Source organism: Centrocercus urophasianus, unplaced genomic scaffold (genome assembly GCF_019232065.1).
Source record: "Centrocercus urophasianus isolate 14NV4802_14NV808 unplaced genomic scaffold, USGS_Curo_1.0 seq_12, whole genome shotgun sequence".
In the NCBI taxonomy this organism is placed as follows: domain Eukaryota; kingdom Metazoa; phylum Chordata; class Aves; order Galliformes; family Phasianidae; genus Centrocercus; species Centrocercus urophasianus.
Genome location: NW_024884364.1, coordinates 61080030 through 61101072, shown reverse-complemented (window position 1 = coordinate 61101072; position 21043 = coordinate 61080030). Strand labels below are relative to the sequence as shown.

Below are 21043 nucleotides of genomic sequence, written 5' to 3'. Positions count from 1 at the left end.
CCTCAGTGGGTGGGGTGGCGGGAGGGGTTTGCGGTGTTAGTTGCGCAGCTCGGTGTCACTCGGTATCACCTGTGCGCCTCGGGGCTGATTGTTGTGTTCTCGGAGCCGCAGTGCTCGCGTTGCGAGGAGATGACAGCCGCGCTCCTTAGCAATCTGTTGTCCAAAAAGCTGAATAAATAAGTTCGCCACGCCGTTGTTTGTAAGAGGCTCGCACCGAGGCTCTGCCGGAGCTTCTCCGCTCCGCAGCTGTCCGCCCCGGGAGCCATCTTGTGAACGGGGCCGCCAGGGAGCCGGTGGGAAGCTCTCGGAGAGGGCTGAGCTGCTGCCCGTAGGCAGGGCCGGAGCGGGGGGGAGGGAGGGAAGGAGGGCGGGCGGTGGAGGAGGAGGAGGAGGAGGAGGAGGAGGAAGAGAGCGGAGGCGGGGACCGGGCGGCCCAGCCCAGCGCAGCGCCTTGCCCCGGCCGGACACGGCGCCCGGGGCAGAGATGGCGGACGAAGCCCAGAAGAAGCCGCACTTGTCGGCCCTGGTGGGGCACACTAACGGGCTCACCAAGCCCGCCTCGCTGGCCGCCGCCACGCGCGGTGGGGGCGGCGGGGGCGGCGCGGCCGCCGCCTCTAAGAAACTCATCATCAAGAACTTCAGAGGTGGGTGCGGGGCCGAGCGGCGGCAGGTGCCGGGCCCGGCCTCTCGCACCTTTGTTTACTGCGGGGGCCGCTCCGCCTTATCTGCGACGCGGGGAGCCCGCCGCCGCTCCTGTAACCGCATCCCGGGGCCTCGCGTGGGGCCGCGGGGTTGGGGTGGCCCCGCTGCAGGAAGGAGGAGGCCCCGGGCCTGGCCGCGTTCTGGCGCTGCCCTGTCGCGTGGGGTCGCGACCCGCCCCGCGGCTGTGCCGGCGAGCGCCCCTGGGCCGAGCGGAGGAAGATGGCTGCGGGGAGCCGTGCCCCTCGGGCCGCCCTCAGCCGCCTCCGTGTTCCCCCGCAGAAAGGCCCAAGCTGCCCGATAACTACACGCAGGACACCTGGCTCAAACTTCACGAGGCGGTGGCAGCCATTCAGAGCAGTACTTCTATTAAATACAACCTCGAGGAGCTCTACCAGGTAAGACCCACAGGGTGTTGTTTTTGCTGTAACGAGGAGGACGGAGTGCTTTGAGACTCGCAGGGCTTCGGATCAAGCAGGATGTATTTTGATTTGTTAAAGGTCGGTTACGCCTCCGGAACACTCTTGTCAGTGCTTTGTTTCTAGACAGCTCACAGTGTCATGCCTCAGCTTCACAGCTCTGCTGCTCCGTGAGGTCTGGGACCATGAAAAAGCAATTTATGTCAGGAGGTGCTGAGAGCTGCACCTGGGCATCCAGCCACCCCAATGTTCTGCCCGTTCCAGATCCTGAAAATAATGGGGTCTTGCTCTCTCTGGGCTTTGCACATCCATGTTTTACAATGGCTTTTTTGGTACGTGCTTTGGCTTTTGTGAGTAGCCAGCTTTAAAAGTATTTGTTATAATACTCAGACTTTAGTGCCAGTACTCTTTGGAGAAGGAAGGAAAGAATCACGCTGCTTGTGTTGTTACAAAATGTTACTGATGCAGTAAGTTGTGTCGTGCAGCTGAAATTAACTGCGAGCATTCTTCGGGTGTTTCTCTGCAGATGTGGATCTCGTTGCCACATCAATATTGAAGATGTTAATATCCTCACCCCAAATTTTCTAAATATTCAACTGCGGTAGTTTTGATGACATCCGTAAAATAGAGACTGTGAGGGAGGAGAAAGGCAGCAGTCCATATTGAGTCTATGCAGGGAACAATCAGGGTGAGTCTGAGGGCTGACCTGACTTCTCTATGTCATTAGTTGGAGTGTAATGTGTGGCATCAAAATGGCTCATTGTGTGAAGGCATATTGTCCTAATATAGTTTACTGTCTTCAAGCTGGACTGATAAATACATCTGCTAATACTTACAGGTTTGCAGAATCTGAATTACATAATACATTTGATGGTTTTAAACTGAGTGTTTGAGAAATCCTGCATTTTCATGCCCAGCTAGAAAAAACACAGATGCTTTGTATGTTACCTAACTTGTTTTCAGAGGCTCAGTTACGAGATTATAGTAATATGGGAATGAAATTGCCAGGGCACGGACTTAAGCTTTGGCAGTAGAGGAGGAGGGAGATCTCAGATAAGCTGTGAAGAGAGAACTGTACTTTTTGCTTGTTCTGTTGGCCTGTTCGTAAAAATGTGTGTGTTACAAGGACAGCCTAGTAGTCTGGAAGTCATTGATGTAAATCAGCAAGATTCCTGTATGGTGGGTGGTGGCTGTGAGCATGCCCATGCATACGTACTTGTTCCTTCTGCCAGAGGAATAAGAGGAAGTTCGCATCTTTTAGCAGCCTGACCTGTACGTACAGATTGCTGTAACTCTCGGTTGGTGAGCATGGAGCTATCCGTGGGGAAAATGTCTGCGTGTGTACTGCTTCTCACTGGCAGGGCTCCTTTTTGTGCATCTCTATCTGGCATCGTGAGAGGAGGAGAGAGAGCCTGCTGGGGCTCAGTGTGGCAGGCAGCGGTACCCCAGCCTGCCTTTGAACTTTTTGATTGATTTATTTAATTTGGCACGGTGGCGGAGTTAAAAACAAGGAATGATCGCAAGGCCTGGTGGGAAACCCAAAGCATAGTCTTTCCCAAGCAGCAGTTGCAGCATGGGTTAAAGCACAAAGGTGCTTGGCAGAGGCAGTGAGCAATGGGAGGGTGGCAGCCAATTTTTGCTACTAAAATAGAAGTGATGTCTGGGATTGGTGGTAGATTGCCTGGATCTGGGTGGAAGTGGCTGATATTTGATGGGATACAGAAAGTGGGGCAGTGTGAAGAACTGCCAAGTGAGGAGTGTGTGATAAAAATAATGGAAAAAGAAAATTCCCTTTGCAGCAAGATCCTAAATGAGTTGAAATGGGGCAGCAGCTGCCCTTCTTGAGGGCACAGAATAGAACGTTGTTGCAGTGAAAGGAAAAAAAAAAAGGTTTGAATCTTGACTAGACTTTTGTGTGGGTGGATAGGAAAGGCTGTGTCTTAGAAAGCATAACCAAATATCTGACAAACAGTTGTGTGATTACTGTTTGTTGCAGAGGTTACCTCACGTAACCTGTTCTAAGACTGAAATTAAAAAACAGCATAAACAAAAAAAGTAGTCACGTAATGCCTATTTGTTTCCATCTTGTATGTTTTGGAAGATAAGCTCCTCAGGATATTGGAACTGACAGAGGAAATAGTACAAGCAACAGTAAGTAGCTTGCTGAAACAGAGGACTCTGCTCAAAGCAAGTCATTAAAATGGTTATTTGAAACTTGTACGTGGCTTGTGTAGGTGAAGAGCCTACAGTGCTATCTTTCTCATGTCATAATAGATGTGATAATTATTATTACAGCTTTTTCCCCAGACTCATTGTGTGCAAGATAAATAAAGATCAAATCAGATTTTTTCAGAGGCAGCAAAAAATCTGAACAAAGCAAAACATGCAGAAGGAAATTACTGGTTTTCCCCTCTGCCTTAGTCAAAAAAGGAAAGCAGAAAGAGCTTCCTGAAGGCATTGCTGTAGTGATAAGGCTGTGGTTTGAAGCATACTTCAAGCCAGTGCCACTGTCCAAAGGGCCACTTTCTCCTTCACCTTTCTGTTTATCTGTTCATATGCTAACACAGTTCTTTTTGTAATCTTAAAGTAAAACAGAATGGAGAACATGTGCTGGTACTGAGGTAAAGAGTTACGTGCTGGCATTAAGCGTTACTTGTCACATCTCAAACAAAATGCACAGATAAAGGTAAACTTTGAGAAAAAACAAAGACCGAGTCCTGGGAAAACTCCAAGACTTTGTCCAAGTTCACTGATGCTGTCAGCAAATTCATCAGCAAAATATGTCACTGTCAGTCTTTGGGAGCAAAGGAAAAGATTCTTGGGTCACTTGCAGTTGTCTGAGTGAAGCAGTGCTCTTAGATATGATACAGGAGTGTCTCACAAAAGAAAGGAAACTGAGGTGAGGTTAAAGAAAGAGATGAGCCGACTTTCTCATCGCATCTAACTGCTTTGGATAGCATTCTGTGAAGCACTGAATGGCCAAAAATACTGCTGTAAACTCCACAGTCCTCGCAGAATGTTTGGCTGTCTTCATTGTGATTCATTTTAGGTGCTGTGGTCTATTAATAAAATAGTTTATTGAAATATGGGACACAAGTTAAAATAAAGCCCGCCTGGAACAAAATCTAAATATAGGCAGTGGTATCGAATGAGGTTACGTTTTCTCTTTGGCATTCCCCTGAGTTTCTTGTGAGGAAAAAAATGTCAATTACACAGGGACAAAAGTGAGAGTTTGCTTAATTTATTTTTTTTTTTTCAATCTCATCTCTTAACTTTTTTGGTTTTAGGCTGTTGAAAACCTCTGTTCCTACAAAGTCTCTGCTACACTGTACAAACAACTGCGGCAAGTCTGTGAAGATCACGTGAAAGCACAAATCCTTCAATTCAGGGAATATCCTTTTCCTGTGCAAAGAAATTGTTAGATTTGCGCTTAAATCATTATTTTTAAGTAAGTGGGGTTTTTGTTTGTTTGTTTTTAATAATGGTGGTGTTTGCAAACGTGCAAAGAGGTGCTTTGTTAACCACTGACACACTTTCAGATGGACCATGAGCAACTGGAGTTGTCCAAGGGAATAATTTTAGTATTTAGAGGCATGGTGGTAATGAAGCATTAAAACAAGTATTTGTTTTGTTACGAGTGCAAGTGCTACACCTAATCTAGAAAACTTCAGGAGCACTATGAGTCTAAAATCCTCACATATCTAACAGCAGGTGTGGATTTTTGTGGCAAGTGTGTGGTGGAGATGCTTACAGTAGCAATAGTTAAAGAAAAACTAGTTTTTAAAGAAAAAGACAACTGGGAGTCTTCTATGAAATAGTTCTTAAGCCTATCTGTATGGCCACTGATCAGCAGTGATGTGTAATGGAGGCATTCACGGAGCCCTTCAGATACCTCACGTGTACCTTGGGAGACAGATTAAAGTTCAGAAGATCATTTGGCTGCTTGTGACTCCAGAGTACTGGCATTTGACAACAAATTTCCCCATTGTTTTCTCAAGTTCGATTACTAGGCTTCTCTTTTTCCCTCTGAACTGATGACAAAAGTGCCTGCAGATCTCCTCAGGAATCTTGAGTGCAGCCAGCACTGTTTTCTGAAGCCTGTTGTGCTTTGCACGCTGAGAGCATGCTTTATGTGTCTTGTGCATAATAGCCTACTGGTTTGCACTTGCTGGGGAAGTAGGGTAAGTAGAGCCTATGCCCAGCAGGTTGTTCCCAGAGAGTGTCTTGGCAAACAGATGCTGGAGAGTGCTGGGGTGAACAGATGCTGTAGTGATTTGAGCGCCTGCCCTGTTTCCCAGGTCTCTGGTGGATATTCTGTTATAGAAAATGATTGGTTGAAATAGGAAGAAAAAAGGGAATGGGGCCCAGAAAGAGCCCTCTTTCTAATTGAATGCCTTTAATGTGCTTAGGATTGTGACTCTCATTTTCTCACTTCACCGCGTTCTCAGGTAGGTGCCTACACTCGCAAAGAAAATAAATTGTTTTCTCTGTTCCTTTTTTTTTTCTTTTCCCTTTTATATGACTTAGCTCCAGCATGGTGTTTTTTGTTTTGTTTGAATCCCAGTAAAAGAGCCTTGCTTCTACATGTCATACATGAAACACTGATATTGAATTGGCACTGAATTCGCCTCTTAATTGCGGCATTTTTTTTTTTTTCAGGTTTGATTTGATGCATTTTTAAATCACATCCAACTAAAAAATCCATTAGTCAATACAGTAGCCTATTAAATGTAACTGAGAACCAAATCTTTTGGTCTGCTTTAAAGCAGTATACAGTTGCCCAGTTTTGCCTCCCTGACTTTTCAGGTTGAGAAAATGTTATTACAACTTAAGCTGTAAAACTTTGGTTCTGTTGGGTTTGTGGAGAGAAAGCAATGTTTGGAGAGTTGAGAACTCTGTGTTCTACAGGTATACTGCTTTATATCCCAAGGACATGAGATTAGATTAATCAGATTTGACCAGAGGGAGTTGGAGATGGCATTGTGTAAGAAAGGTAGGCAAAGCCACCTTTGGGTTTACTTGTGATACACTAGAATTCTGCCAGCACAAGCAACAATTGGATCCATTGTATGACGAGTAAAACTTCATGGTTTAATTAAGGAGACCTAGAGATGTATATGGAAAGAGCACTATTTGGATTTATTGAGGATTATTTGAAACTGTAACTGCTTTCAAGAGATTAGGGTCACTCCTGTGGTGCGCAGTGTGAACTCATTAAACAAAGTAAACCTTTCTATCCAGCTCACCTCCGTGGGTGATAAGGTTGGTTTTGACACTGATGGGATTTCTTACTTAAATCTATATCAGAGCTAGACAGTACAGTCGCTAGATGGTATTAGTGAAGGGCTGTGAGTGTTGTTCCTTGAAAACATAGGGAGATTTTTTTGGAGAGCTGCCAGATCCTGTGCTGGGCAGAAGCTTTGCAATTAACTGTTCATCCTTAGGCAGTCCCAGTAACATCGGAATATCCACGAAGGAGATTTGCTTAATGGCTGGCAAAGATCATCTCTGGAATCTGACCTAAAAAGTTACTGGCGAGCTAGTTTTCCTTAATAGGTGCTGTACAGATTCTCTGGATAGTCTTTTATTTTTAAAGAAGATAAATAAATGCTGGCAAGATCATTGCAGACAAATGGTAAGTTGAGTGTTTGTTCAGAATACGTATTCTTGAGATGTACAGTCTGGCAAAAGGGAATTTGTCATGATTTTTACTTGGATCTGTGTTGCACTTCCTCCAAGTTTCAGTAGGATTTTTCACTTTCCCCTTTGCTGGCTGGGAGCAGTTCTGTTGTCAAAAGATACACTCTGCTGGTTATTGGTTTATTCTTCATTGATTTCATAATGGTAACCAGCTGGAATATCACTCAGAAACATATTGACTCTGGTTAAATTGTTCACCAGTTTCTTCAGTCTTTGCTTGTATAGATAGCTCCAACCGCTAGGTTAATTTGTGACTTTATTTTGTATTTTTTGCAATATCCTGACTTACTGGGCTGAGAAACAGGAAGATTAAATAACTGAATCTTTTTATTTCTCCCCTTTTTGTCACCTACCTCTATGATAAGCTGTTACCAGAAAAAAGTGCCCTCTCAGAAACAATCCACAGGAATTGACCTTTTAAGACCACTTCATTATAATTCTAAGTTTCCACTGCATTGTCAGCAAGCTCTAGCTACAGGTCCCCAAAATAGTGGGGCACCCAAATTACCTCCTTTTCCCTTCCCTGTGAGAGGTGGGCAGGTATATGTATGCATGTTTTAGCTGAAATGAAAGCAGAGCGTTGTGGAAAATGTTGTGAACAAATTCCACAAGCTGATGAAATTAAGGTTGAAGGTTATTGCCTTAAAAGTTTAATTGGACTGGACCAGTGTTTTTATAAAAATGCAGTGTTTTCTTTTCTGTGACAGCTTGTCTTTAATTACTTCTGAGTGTTCCTTTTATTGGTTTTATTTATGTTTACTCCTCAGAACAACAACCAGTAGGAAGTGGCTTTCTTGCCCAGGTGCTGAGATAGCACCTGCGGTGTTCAAGGAAACAAAAGAAAAACAATCACGTTGCTGTTTTACTTTAGCATGGCTGGCTAGAAATTGTGTCAGCTTGAGAACTGCTTCAGAAGCAATGAAATCCTTTAGAGGAGGATTGGGTAGGCTTCTGAGGATAGAAAATTCAGTAGCTGGCCTGGCAGTGAGTTATGCATGCACATCCTGAGGTACTGTAATGCTAAATTAAAAGCTGTGCAGCCTTTTGAATGAACAAAAGTAAAAATGGATGTTTGTGAATGAGTAATAAGAAAGCTCACTCCTTTTCTCTCTTCTTTAAAAAAGAATGTGTTTATACATTCTTCCTCTTGTTATAATTAATATATCTCTATTTTTCTCATAAACTTTGACAACTGTCTTTCACTGTGAAGACATCATTGCCGAGTTTGTTACTGTCTGCCTAAAACATTTTAAAGTGAAATCTGTGACAGCAGTGTACTGAAAGTTGATGATAATGCTTGAGTAAATATGTATCTCAATAGCACTAAAACTTAAACAGCACTAAGGCTAATAAAACTATTCCATTAATTGCTTATGAATTTGAAAATTGTCTTGAATGTTTTTGGTTATAGTGGTTAATCATAGCACTAATATTAATAAAACATTCCCGTAGAGAAGCAGGTTACCACAAGGGTTGAAAATAGGTGTACCAGCAATGAAAGTACCATGTGTCTGCAATGTGATTTTTCAGAATTTGCCTTATAATTTAAAGTGCTACATGCTGGTAAGAGAAAAATGTTTTCTTCATATATTTTCAGATCATGATCAGAAGCATTTTCTTATTTTTGGATCGCACATACGTACTTCAGAATTCAATGCTTCCTTCTATATGGTAGGTATCTACATAAGCACTCCTTTAATCAGTACAATTTGTACTGTATTTGTAATGGTTGAAAGTATTTTTTTCTTCACATTATATTGGAGCTGTGTAGTAGGTTGATTAAATTTTTGTATTAATTTGTGGAAACTTAAGTCTCTGGCATATCCACCTTCCCTGGGAGGTAATATGAGGGTAGAAGTGGAAGGTTAGTCTGGATCAGCTGCCAAGTTTGAGTGAGGCTGCTGCATCTGGGCCTTCGCTTTCAGTCTAGTGGTTCTTCAGGTGCTCCTGGCTTGGCAAAGTTCAGAGCTTGGCTATTGGCTCTGTTGTTTTTTTAGATGTTAGGTGCACTCACAAGGTGCAGATCATGTTTCCTGCCCCGGTCTTTTGTGAGTTGAGACCTGTGGCTCAGAGCTCTGAGGTTAACCCTTGCTTGCTGCTGCAGTTTGAGCACCCCATGGCCATGTCTGTTTCTCAGCATCCTTCTTGAGAGACATTTTGTATCATCACCAAGACAAACAAACCCATGCTTTGCCAAGATGTAGATAAAATGCTGAAGTAGCAATGGACCTCTTCCCTGCATGTATTACCTGTGTCCTCAGACTGGGGAGGAAGTTGGCAGCCTTCTCTCGCTGGTTAGGTCCCACATGAAGTCTTCCTTTCTGCGTTCTGCATTGGTCTTCCTTCGGCTTTTTGTGTTAGGCTGTCTTTTACTGGAAGTCATCAAAGGGGTCTGCTCATTGTTTTTTGTTTTTTTTTCCTTGTACTGAGAATGTCGCATTTACCTATTTATATTTAATTCAGATATATATTCAGATGCAAAATTACAATAGTAATTCTTTTTCAGTAAACAGATAATGTTATAGTCTGTTATGTGAAATAGATGCTGACCAGTCACAGTTCTGACCTGAAGTTTATGCATCTGGCAGAACCTCAGTTTGTATTTTTGTGATAGTTCTTCTTATAGAATATATACGTGATTAATAAATTCTCTCTCTATGTAATATATACACATATAATACATATCTTTATACATACATATTTTCTCAAACATGCAAATTTTTGAAAAGAATCAACAAAGTGAGGTATTAATTTTCATTATTCACACAGGGACATGGGGCTGGAATTATTTAGAAATCATGTCATTAGTGATAAGCAAGTTCAAAACAAGACTATTGATGGAATCCTTCTGCTGATTGAACGAGAACGAAGTGGTGAAGCAGTGGACAGAAGTTTGCTGCGTAGTTTGTTGAGTATGCTGTCTGATCTACAGGTGAGTACAGCAAACCTCAGTCATTACCACTAGTTTTAGAAACTGACTTTGGACTTTTCTGATGTGTGTTGTACAGAAATAATTTTATTCTAGTAAATGTGTGCTTCAAAATCTGGCTAACACATTGAGAAAGTGGTTCCCTTTTCTTTGCCCAATCCACAGTCTTTCGTTCTCTGTTTTTAAATGAGGTTTCTGTGCTTGTTTTTTCTTAGCTGGGGCGTGTCTGTGTTAATTGCTTGTTTTCTAATCCTAATGAAGGTTAAACATAGCAAGCAAAAAAGGCTGCTTCTGTTACTGTAAAAAGATTTTTTTTTTTAGTCCAGATCTTGGTTCTTATCACCAAAAAAAAATCGCCAATTCAGCAACTGCTTAGCAGAAAGATCAAAGATGGAATGAGATGCAAAGTTAAGGCAGACATTTTTAAATGGTTGTGGTCAGTCTGTAAATGAATGAAATTTTCCTTTAGAATAAATGTTTGGCAATCAACCAATAGAAAAAAAAATGTGATTTTGACTTGTATTTATGTTGTCCTCTGTTCAACAACACAGCCTTCTCCTACGATGTGCAATAAAGTTCAGGAGCAGTCTTTCATTCTTAGAACCTGCTCTGCTGCTCTGTTCCCAACTAATGTACATTATTACATGACTTGGTAAAGGTTTAAAAAAGAGGGCAAAGGGTTCATAGAACTCTGGGAATGTTTAGTCTGGAGAAGAGGAGGCTCAGGGGTGACATTATTGCTTTCTACAACTCCTTGAAAGGAGGTTGTGGCAAGTAGGGGGTCAGACTCTTCTCTCAGTTGACAGCGATAGAATAAAAGTTGAAGGCTGAGTTGTGCCAGAGGAGGTTCAGATTGGATATTAGGAAAAACTTTTCTCACCAGAAGTGTTGAGGCAGTGGCATGGGCTGCCCAGGAAGGTGATGGAGTCACCGTCCCTGGAGATGTTTGAGTAATGTAGATATGTGACACTGAGGGACATGGTTAGTGGGCATGGTGGGGATGGATTGATGGTTGGAAGAGGCGATCGCAGTGGTCTTTCCCAACTCTTACAATTCTATGTTAAAAGGCTATTAAAAAGTGCCTTCTTAGTCTGGCAGCTTACATAGCTTTTCTACTTTCCATGTTAACTTTCCTGACTTTTATCCATAACTTTTAGTGTACCCAAAAGATTTAGTACTGATAATTCTGTGCAAGAGAGAAGAGAAACTTCTTGTGATATAAAAATCATTAACAGATCTGAAGACATAGATTTGATTTGTGTGCTCTTTCCCACTTTTTTTTCCTGTTGCTTGCCAGTCTTCTCTTAACTGCATCAGTTTTTTATAGGTGTCATCAGTGATTTAGCAATGTACACTGCTAACTGAAGATATCTCCTTTATTAGATCCTTCTTACAAAACTGGATTTCAGCCTGCAGTCTTCACTCTCTCAGAAGTGTTGTTTTCTTTCTTCACTAGGGAGCCTGACAAAATGTATTCTTTTATATTATTAGGCACAGATGCCTAGTATAATGCCTCCAGGATCTGTGCTGTTCTCTCTTCTTTCGCTGGAGGTTAGCTTGTGGTGAAAGATGAATTAATAACTCAAATCTTATATTTCATTCAAAAACAATTAAGCTCTTACTCATTCCTAATGTTTAGACAGTTACAAAATTGAAGACCAACTGCGGAAAGCTGATTCCTGCTTGCATAAATCTTGTTCTATTGCAGTTCCCTGTTGTAAAGCTTTATATGTGGTTTATGTAGAAATAATTTTATATGCTGTTAGCGTAGTTCAGAAAGTCAGAGAAGGAAAAGAAGGTAAGAAACAAAATCTTATGTTCAGTTCTGCTTAAAGAGATGGTTAAAGCAATCAATGTCTGCTTATGACACTGAGTACCGTTACAGTCTGCATACCTGTCAAGCCAGAGATTTCATGTTTGATGCACTGAGAAAAAGTCAAATATTTGAAAGTAGTTACCAGCTTTGTTCCTAAGGCTCGTTACTGAGAGTACAGTCACCTTATTGTTGGGAATTACCTGTTTTGTTTTACCAGTTGGAACTGGCACAGAAATATCAGCGGGGGTCTTGAGCTGACATGGATTAGATGTCATTGCTGTGCTGTTGTGTTGAGTGCTGGTGTTTGTGTGAATTAACAGAAACCTGTCAGTTTAGACAGTTTTAGTATTGATGACTGAAACACACACTACTGCTACCCTGGGAAGTCAGCTCCGACTGTAATCTTTCTAAAACCAGCAGGGAAAAAAGCAAACTTCAGCATTTATTTTAAACATTTATTTTGCCTTCCTGTGATTTTACTTGCCCCCTATGCCTGACTGCTAGGGTACACTGCCTTTATTGGTGGCTTAATGTAAGTAATTAAATTGATTTCTTGAACAGGTTTACAAAGAATCATTTGAACAGAGGTTTCTGGAAGAGACAAATTGCTTATATGCTGCAGAGGGCCAAAGATTAATGCAAGAAAGAGAGGTAGGTACATGCTGTAGTTAACCATTTTTATTTTAATTCCATCTGCTATGGGATTATGTGGGAACTTCTGGTAGCACCACAGAGGGAATATTAAAAGAAATTTACAGGGGTAAACGATGTTTATGCTTTGGGGACTGCAATATTGTATCAAAGAGAAGAACCCATTCCGGTTAGCCATAATATTGGGTATATATATATTCATAGTATTTGTATATAGTATATATTTTTTTTTTCACAGTATTTGTGTATTGCATATAAGAACATAAACTAAGGGTGGAGAAGTCAAGTGACATTTTCTGTTGCTAAAGTCATGCTGCCAAAAAGTTCATCTCCATGTAAGGCTTAAAAGTGTGCCATGAATAGTATTTTGGCTCAAAAGCTGTGAAATATCCACTGGCACCATTCTACTCTGTACTTAATAGCTAAAAAACTGTTCACTTTTAAAATACAGAATTGCATTTATTTTGCTGTTTTGTTCCAGTTACTTGTTAGCTAAGTAGAATTGAGACATTTTTGTTTTCTGTACTTTTGAGATGAAATTATACTCTTTGGTGGGCAGCCTGAAAATGTGTTTCTTCCTGAAAATGTACAACAGTATTTTCTGGTTCTCTAAAATAGAGCATGCTACCTTTATTAATTCAATTTTAACACTGACTCTTGATCAGTAGAGAATAGGTAGGTGCAATTACAATACTTTTATTATGAGATTATATTGATTAGTAAAAACATAGATTGTGTAACACGATACATACTTGTGGAATAGTTACTTCCAATCTGTGCTCTCCTTAAATTTGAAGTTTTAAAATACTTGTGGTGAACAAGATGATCATCCATGCTATTGTACTTAACTGTTGAATATGTCATTCTCTTATCTTGCAAGGTCCCAGAATATCTTCACCATGTTAGTAAACGTTTGGAAGAAGAAGGAGACAGAGTGATAACATACTTAGACCACAGCACACAGTGAGAACAAATTTTGTCATTTTTAGCATAAGTCAAGCGTCCTTTAAAAGACAGTGTGACTATCCATGGCTGTAGAGACACAGAGATTATCTCTGTAGATACTATTTGGTGTTTTATTGTTGTTTTTTTTTTTTTTTTTTTTAAGACTTTATTTATTTAAAATCCAAGTATTCCTTGAGTAAAAGGGGAGAAATTCATCTAGAAAACTTCCCGTGTCATTTGAAGTCAACCAAATATAACTCACATATGTGTTTTGAGATTAGTAGCTGATTTTAAACATTCGTAAGGGAACATTCACTAGGGGGAAGAAATGTAAATTATGACATAGAGTAGAGAACATGGATACAAACATTCCATGCTAGTTTATAGTGTATCAGCTTTGGTATAGCTGCTGCCAATGGATTGTGCAAGGTAGCTTGTTCTTTCCCTCGAAGTATTGAGTAAGAGCATGCGTTTTACTAGGATAAGAATGCACAGTCACTGATGGGCTATAAATGTATATATGATTTATAAATAATGCAGTAGTTGTTCTTTTTCAATAAAGAACAGAACTAGATAGAATTAGCTTAGAGTTTTTTGCCCTCACACCTTTTTATTTCCCCTAGGTGATGTTGGCATTTCATTGGGTGTTAAAAGGATAATTGAGTAACATCTCTTTTTGTCCTATAAATATATGAAGAAAGTAACTAGATAAGCACATGCCTTGCATATCGTGGTACATATTTGAGCATGAGTTTTCCTGCAGGGTGCCTAGCTTCTTCATGCAAAATTAGTCATGCGAAAACATATGGAATTATTTCTGTGCATAAATGAGATACTGTGTCTGTTTCTTGGTAAATACTACTCTGCCTCAAGCAGACCAGTTGTCCTTACTTTTTCTGTAGGCAGAAGGTCTTCTGGGGTAACGGATGATGTTTTATGTAACCTTGAATCCTGTTCTTGTGGACAATCAGCAGTTGTAGGTAGCAACATTTGGAAGTTGCAGGGAAAATGAAAGTAGTCATAAAAATGGCTTTGTGTGTGAAGTCTTAGAAGCGCTGTAGGAGAAGAATAGAAGTACCTGTGGTGCCCCGACACTGTCCTAGTACCTGCCTGTTTTCAACTCAGCATATTTTCTGATCCTGGCGCTGTTTGCCTGTTTTGTATTATCCAGTGAATCAGTTGTGCCATCTCACTTGGATTCATGTAAGCTTTTCCATCTATGGCATCTTCTGGCAAGGAGATTCCCCCCCTAGCAGCACACCAGCCACCACATAATAGATCACTTCCTTTTGTTTATTTCCAGTCTGTTTCCCAGTGCCATCACTGATGTCCTCAGCTCTTATGCTGGAAAGGAGTGATCAGCCTGTTCCTTTTCACCTTTTTTCCTGCCCATCAGTGTACTACTTTATGTATTACTGCCAGGTCATCTCTTTCCCAGGTCAGAGATTCCAAACCCAAATATGTACAGTATTCTCTTGCAGCTGCTGTTACATAATTTGATCGTCCCTATTCTCTTTTTTGGACCATTTTAAATTTGAATCCCTTCTTTTGACGTGAAGGGACTAAAACTGTATACTGTATTTAATTATTTGCCTGGCATTCATAGGTGGTATTTTGGCAAAGGTGGGACTTAAAAAGGATTTTTGGTATTTAAGTTCCTGCTTGTTATAGCTTGCTTTTTAGTATTCAAACCTGAATTTCTTCTTTAATCCAATTCTTTCTTATAACAATTCTTGTTTCTTAACGTGTAGGCTCTGTTTTAAGTAGAAAATTGTTGATATTTTTAATATATGGTGAATTGCTCACAATTGTACCATGACAGGAGGTAACTCCCTTATACCGTCGTACTTCTAATATACTTCTCTTGCCTTATTTAGGAAACCACTGATTGCTTGTGTGGAGAAACAACTACTAGGAGAACACTTAACAGCTATTTTGCAAAAAGGTACTTTTTAAAATTAATGCATTCTTTGATTATCAACAGATTCTCATAGTCTGTGATAACTATAGGTTCTGTAGCTTTTATTTAATGGGATGTATTAGCTGTGGGAAAAAAAACTTCCGTGGCCACAGAAAGCTAATTCAATAAAACTGTTACACCATTGTGCCATCAGATCCTGTATGTGGAAACAAATATCTGAAATGTAATTCCGTATTTGTACATGTTGCTAAACCCCATAAGTTCCCTTTGGCTCAGAGCAATGGGCTTAGGAATTGCTTTGGAACTGTTGATTTTCTCAAACTTGCAAACTTCCAAGTGAAAGCTGCAAATATTGTTGTAGTTTTTTTTATGTGATGGTTACGGAGTGCGAGTGCAATAGTGTCACATGTCCTTGTGACTGGATGGTTAAGGAATGGTGAGTTATTGGAACTTACAGGAGTCAGAGGCAGTGCACTACTTATGCTTTTGTTTGTATTGCACCTTTGGCTGGCAAATCCAGGTTTGAACTAAAGTCGTAGGAATTCTTTATTCAGATATCAGTGTCTTCAACTCAGCATTTCTCTTTCCCTCTTAACTTTTAGTGTTTGTCTTTTTTCCCTAAATTCCTGAAGGTCTGACCTTTCAGTGTTTTAAATGATCTTTTTCTTTTCTTGCACTAGCCACTTTTCAGGCTTTAGATCTTCTAGCAAGTTATGCTTATATCTTCGTTCTTCTACTGCTGCAGTACTGATGTCCCTAGTACTCTGTTATCTTCAGCATCCATCGCATCAATGTTTAATACTTTTGGGTTGATAGAAGTACTCCTTTTGCTTATTTCTTTATTCCCCTTTTAAAGGCAGACATGCATACAGTTTTCTCTGAACTATTCTGGAAATAGGTTATTTCACTATTTTCAGTACATTTGCAAAAATAAGCTTGTTTATTCCATCTGAGTTATTTTTATGTATAATTGTAAGAATAACCTGTACTTTTGTTGACACGTGTCAATTTTGCTTGCTTTTCAGTACTATTTTAAAGTCACTTTGCCAGTGATAAATGTGTTCGTCAGTTGGCTTAGTCACAAAATGTTCTTGTTTTAATCTGCATTCTCTCTTGGTTAATAATGTACATTCACTGTCCATGTACATTTTTGAACTTACTATAATTCAGGATTGTAATACTGTTGGATTCTTTTGCATTCTATGTCTACACATTTTATTTATTTAAAAAGAAAAAAAAAAAGAAAAAAAAGGAAGCAAGTCTAACATCACTTGGCTTACTTCACTTTCTGCATTCATTTGATCCAGGGCACATTGTAATCCACTTATAACATCCTAGTGTTCAGTGCAAGTAGAAGAAGATACTGCCTTTTGTAGGTTTTGTTCCTTAGGAGAGAGAAGGCATATGATGTAGTCAGTTTGATACAGGAAAAAAAAGCTTACAAATGCAGGGTATGTATGCGATACTTTATTTCTTGTATTGTTCTGACTGCTATTTAATAGTTACTGCATTTTTTTTTCCTCCATTGTGATTACAATAGAAATTTGTAAGGCTGTGACAGTGCTTTCTGGAAGTTGTATGTTGTGTCAGAGGAGTTCCCTCAATATATTTTTTCATTGGTCAAGGATGTCACAAAGTATTTTTTCCATCACAGTTTGTATGGCAGAGGAAGAAAGAAGGCTGAACTTCATCAGCTAGATTGTAACAAAGCAGAGAGTGCATTGGTCTCTCTAAATGAGAAGGGAGTGATGCTTGGGTGTGATGGAATTGGCATTTCCAAATTTCAGCACCAAAAGAACATCAGTCACATGTATTAAAATTTGTGTAATTTACCATTTTGTATACTTTTTAAAGTATTTTAATTCTTCTGATCTCTGAGTGAGCAAAAGTGACATCATTCTTGAACATTGTTTGCCTTTCTGAACATGTAAATAAGTTAAAATTGCAGTATTTTGAGATGAAGGAGAGAGTAAAAAAGGGAACATTTAGGTAAGGCTGGAAAATCCTTTGTAATCTAATACCATTTAAAATTTTAAAGTAATTACGTATACATTGTGCATGACGTAGATCAGTCGTACAGTATCAGCTGCACTGATGGTGTGCATTGTCAACTTGTGTAGAATCAAGCTTTCTGGATTTTAAATGCTACCTTCCCGTTTTACTGAAGCCTCTATCACTAACACCAGCCAATGGATCTGTGATTGCACTGGGAGTAAATACACAATGTAAAATTTGAGAATATGGTGAGTGTAGTTGTTAAAAAAAACAAACAAACAAAAAAATCTTTCCATTCAGCCCTGAGTGTTGCTTCTTCACTCATTAGTCCAAGGCCTAGTTTCATGTAGAATGAACTGAAAAGGCAAAAGTTGCTTGGAAAGAATTTGTAATTGTGTGTTATTACATCAGAATGGATGTGCACCATTTATGTTGTGTTCTTAATCTAAAAACATGACTTAACATGTTCCAGAGAAAAAAAAATCTTGCTGAGTATATGTTTTTGTTTTAAATTTAGGACACTTAGCGTAGCTTTTGACATTCCTTTGAGATTCTGTGAGATCTTCTGATCAAACTCTACACTTGATATCAAGTACTGTTCATAAACATTCTGCAAAAGGCTTTGAGTCAGCACTTTATTGGGAAAGTACTTCAGCTGACTTAAAATATTGTAACGTAAGTCATTTCAGCTGATTTATACCAGGGAACATGCTAACCCTGTGCATAACACTCACTTTTAGAAATGCTGTCTTTAAAAGTTTATGCTTCTAAGCACACTGGAGAGTCTGCTGGTGTACTTCATAGAGATTTTTTGTTTTCTCCTATCTTTCCAATTGTTTATGCATTGCTATTCAAATTTGCTTGTAACTCTGATTTTCTCGTCTTTTCTTTTTAAGGACTTGATAACCTGCTTGATGAAAACAGAATATCAGATTTGACCCAGACATACCAGCTGTTCAGCAGGGTAAAAGGGGGGCAGCAGATTCTTCTACAACATTGGAGCGAATACATCAAGGTATTTCACAGATCTCTTAATACCCTCAAAATGTATGCTGTTATCATAGGTTTATTCTGTTAAATAGAAGAATAGTGTATCATTAGGCATATGCATCCAAACTGTTTTAAGCAAATATCTTAATGCATTCTTTCCCCCCATAATAATAATCACATGGCGAGAAACAGCAACGCTTAAATTTTGATTTTAAATTCTTAACTACTTGGAATTTGCTTTCATCATACATTTGAACAGTACACAACAAGCTATTCTGGTTTACTTCTAGATAGAGCCATATGCACACTTGTTTAGAGTATGCTGGATTGTAGAATGTGTTGAGTTTCAGTATGAATATATTCACCTGTTTTACATACTTGGAAATGCAGGAGAACAGCAGAATGCGGCTGTTCTGCTGCAGATTGGCAGTACTTCATGTTACCAACATGGAGCAATGCAGTCAGTAAGATGAATGCTTAAGCTGTTTTGAAAGGAACATTCCCTTTGAAAATAATCCATGATCAAAGTGGTACTTAGATAATTCTGGTCTGTTTAGCTAGGTGTAATAGTAAGGTAACATGCTGCCTCTGAGCAGATGAAGGCAGCAAAGCTTCACAGAAAATATTTTTCTCTGGAGTTAATTCCTTATGTAGTTCTCTCCTTGAATAATCCATGGTTACCTCTTCCTTAGAGGCAAAGTGCACAACATGAGCTTGCTGTGGGGGTGACTTTCTGGCTTACCCATACCTAGAGTTATGTGCAGCACCTAGAGAGAGGCCATGTCCCCATCCACCCCCAAAGCTGAGACAGCTTGCTAAGCAGATTGTTGAGCAGTGTCTCCACTATATGTCATTAGCTGGGCCAGCATGTAGAAAACTGTGGGAAGGAGGACCAGGACCTTGCCTTTCAGCAGCTGCAAGTTGGCTTACCATGCCGTGTCTCAGAATCAGACCTTCAAGGGCCTCATTTTAAAGGAACTTTTTCACATGCTCAGAAATATGGAAACCTAGATCTGTAGAGTCAATAAATCTCCATTCCAACATTCTGTATGGTAGAGCACATTAAAGTGAAGTTGAGGAACTGAAATTCTATCCTGTGAAGCAGCGTAAGAAAAATTACATAGAGACAAAGTCCTGAAGGGAAGATAAGTGCTCTGGTGTAGTCACCTTTTTATGATTTTAGGCATGCCACTTGGCTCTGTATATCTCAGCTCCCCATTTGCAGACTGGAAAGACGCTTTGCAGCTTTGGAACATAGATGATGGAGGCTGAGAGAGATCCAGATGCTGTTAATGAAAGGGAAAATGGGCTTAGTGCAAGATATATATAAAATGAGACCAAGGACACTTGGCATCCTTGTGTTTGGCTTGATTCACTCAGAAATGATTCTTGAGAAAGATCTTAGTGAAGATTGCAGGGTTAATGAGGTATCAAGGTGGAAATTTTGAGGCTTGTGAGGAATTTTCTCATCTTTGCTTCACTATGGTGGAAAGCATACCACCATATTGATATAAGTGCACCAATTAAATACTGTTCAGCTGTTATTGTGCAGGTGTTCCTCTTTCTCATGGTGGAAAACTACTTGTTCTATGTAGGGCAATGATTGGTGTTATGAAGCAGCTGTAAATTGCTGATAGCTTAACCTCATGGGGTGGTTTGGTTCAGTGGGCAAGGGGTACCATAGCCCTAGTTCTTGGGTAGTAAATGAACAAGAAAAGAAAGTCGGGTCTGTGGCTTCTTCTTGCCAATGGGAAAATCCTGTTTGTTGGAAGTCAGCTGATCTGGAGCCCTCACAGAATGAGAAATCTTGAAGGGATGAGCAGCAGTTGGATTTCAGCCCTCTGTTCTTGTCAGTGGAGCTCACTAGTGGGGTCCAGAAGAATAGTACGAAGTTTACCATTACACTTTCTAAGGCAGTTTCCATGTGATTTCTTTTACATGAATCATGTATTTAACTGTAAACTTGTACATCGTGCAGTCATGTCTACTGTGTATTTTTGTTTAGCTCCTGTCTTAAATGTGTATAATCTTTAAATCAAACGCTAATGTTTGAAATCCATTAATGTGTGTCTGGGCTTTTATTTTAAATTTTAATGCATCTCATTTTCTGAAAATGTGAAGTCACATAAGTAGCTCTGTAAAATTATTATTCTCTCTAATGATTAATTTTTTAAGGGTGAATGTGTCTGTTGGGGGAGACAGGTAGTGCTCTAAAGTATTTTATTATCAAAAGTGTTTGTTTTACAGAACTTTGGGACAACAATAGTGGTTAATCCTGAAAAGGACAAGGATATGGTGCAAGAGCTACTAGATTTTAAGGATAAAGTGGACCATATCATAGAAGTGTGCTTTCAGAAAAATGAAAAATTTATAAACTTGATGAAGGAGTCCTTTGAAACATTTATCAACAAGAGACCAAATAAGCCTGCAGAATTGATAGGTACACAAATGTTTTTCTGTAAAATATTTCCAAAATCTGTAGAAAGCATGATAAGATGATGCTGCTGAGTGTGCTAGCGCAATAGTGGTGCATTATGCAGTTGCTTTAGGAGATTTGCTTTGGGAGCACTGCGGGGTGTCGTTTAGGTGTGTGCGGTGTCCCTAAGGAGTACATCACTTTGCTGTCCTGCACCATGCTTCCTGCACTGCAACTGGGCTAACTTGTGCCCAAGGAGCGCAACGCGAGTGCTGCCAGCAGTATGAAGGGCTAGGGAAAGTATAGCCAGAGCAGAATTCTTGACTGCGGTGGCAGATGAGCTCTCTGGGTGTTAAAGATCTCTCAGAAAGGAGTAAGTACAGCCCATCTGACTTGCAGGAACTGTTGGAACAATTTTGAGGCCTTCAGATAAAAGGAAGAAGAAAACATTGAGTATCTTCAAGGGAGAACTAACACTCATTAAGGGGAAAAATATTTGTACTAGGATTATCTCTGATCTGGAAAAATCTGGCAATCTGTTTTACCTATGGCCAGCATAGCT

The 21043-nt window shown here is 40.0% G+C and overlaps 1 protein-coding gene across 2 annotated transcripts in view; it reads left to right on the top strand.

Moving 5' to 3' along the window:
• Positions 1–448: 448 nt before the first annotated feature.
• The window catches only part of CUL4A (cullin 4A), a 36071-nt gene continuing 15476 nt past the window's right edge, over positions 449–21043 (top strand). The window contains exons 1-11 of one of the 2 annotated variants that reach the window (XM_042809651.1): positions 449–644; positions 982–1097; positions 4406–4509; positions 6684–6753; positions 8416–8489; positions 9588–9750; positions 12125–12214; positions 13095–13177; positions 15037–15104; positions 17972–18090; positions 20313–20505. In XM_042809651.1, the coding sequence (XP_042665585.1) occupies positions 485–644; positions 982–1097; positions 4406–4509; positions 6684–6753; positions 8416–8489; positions 9588–9750; positions 12125–12214; positions 13095–13177; positions 15037–15104; positions 17972–18090; positions 20313–20505 (1240 nt within the window). In that variant the 5' untranslated portion in view covers positions 449–484. The remainder of the gene's footprint in view (positions 645–981; positions 1098–4405; positions 4510–6683; positions 6754–8415; positions 8490–9587; positions 9751–12124; positions 12215–13094; positions 13178–15036; positions 15105–17971; positions 18091–20312; positions 20506–21043) is intronic. The other variant, XM_042809652.1, reaches the window with a different exon arrangement.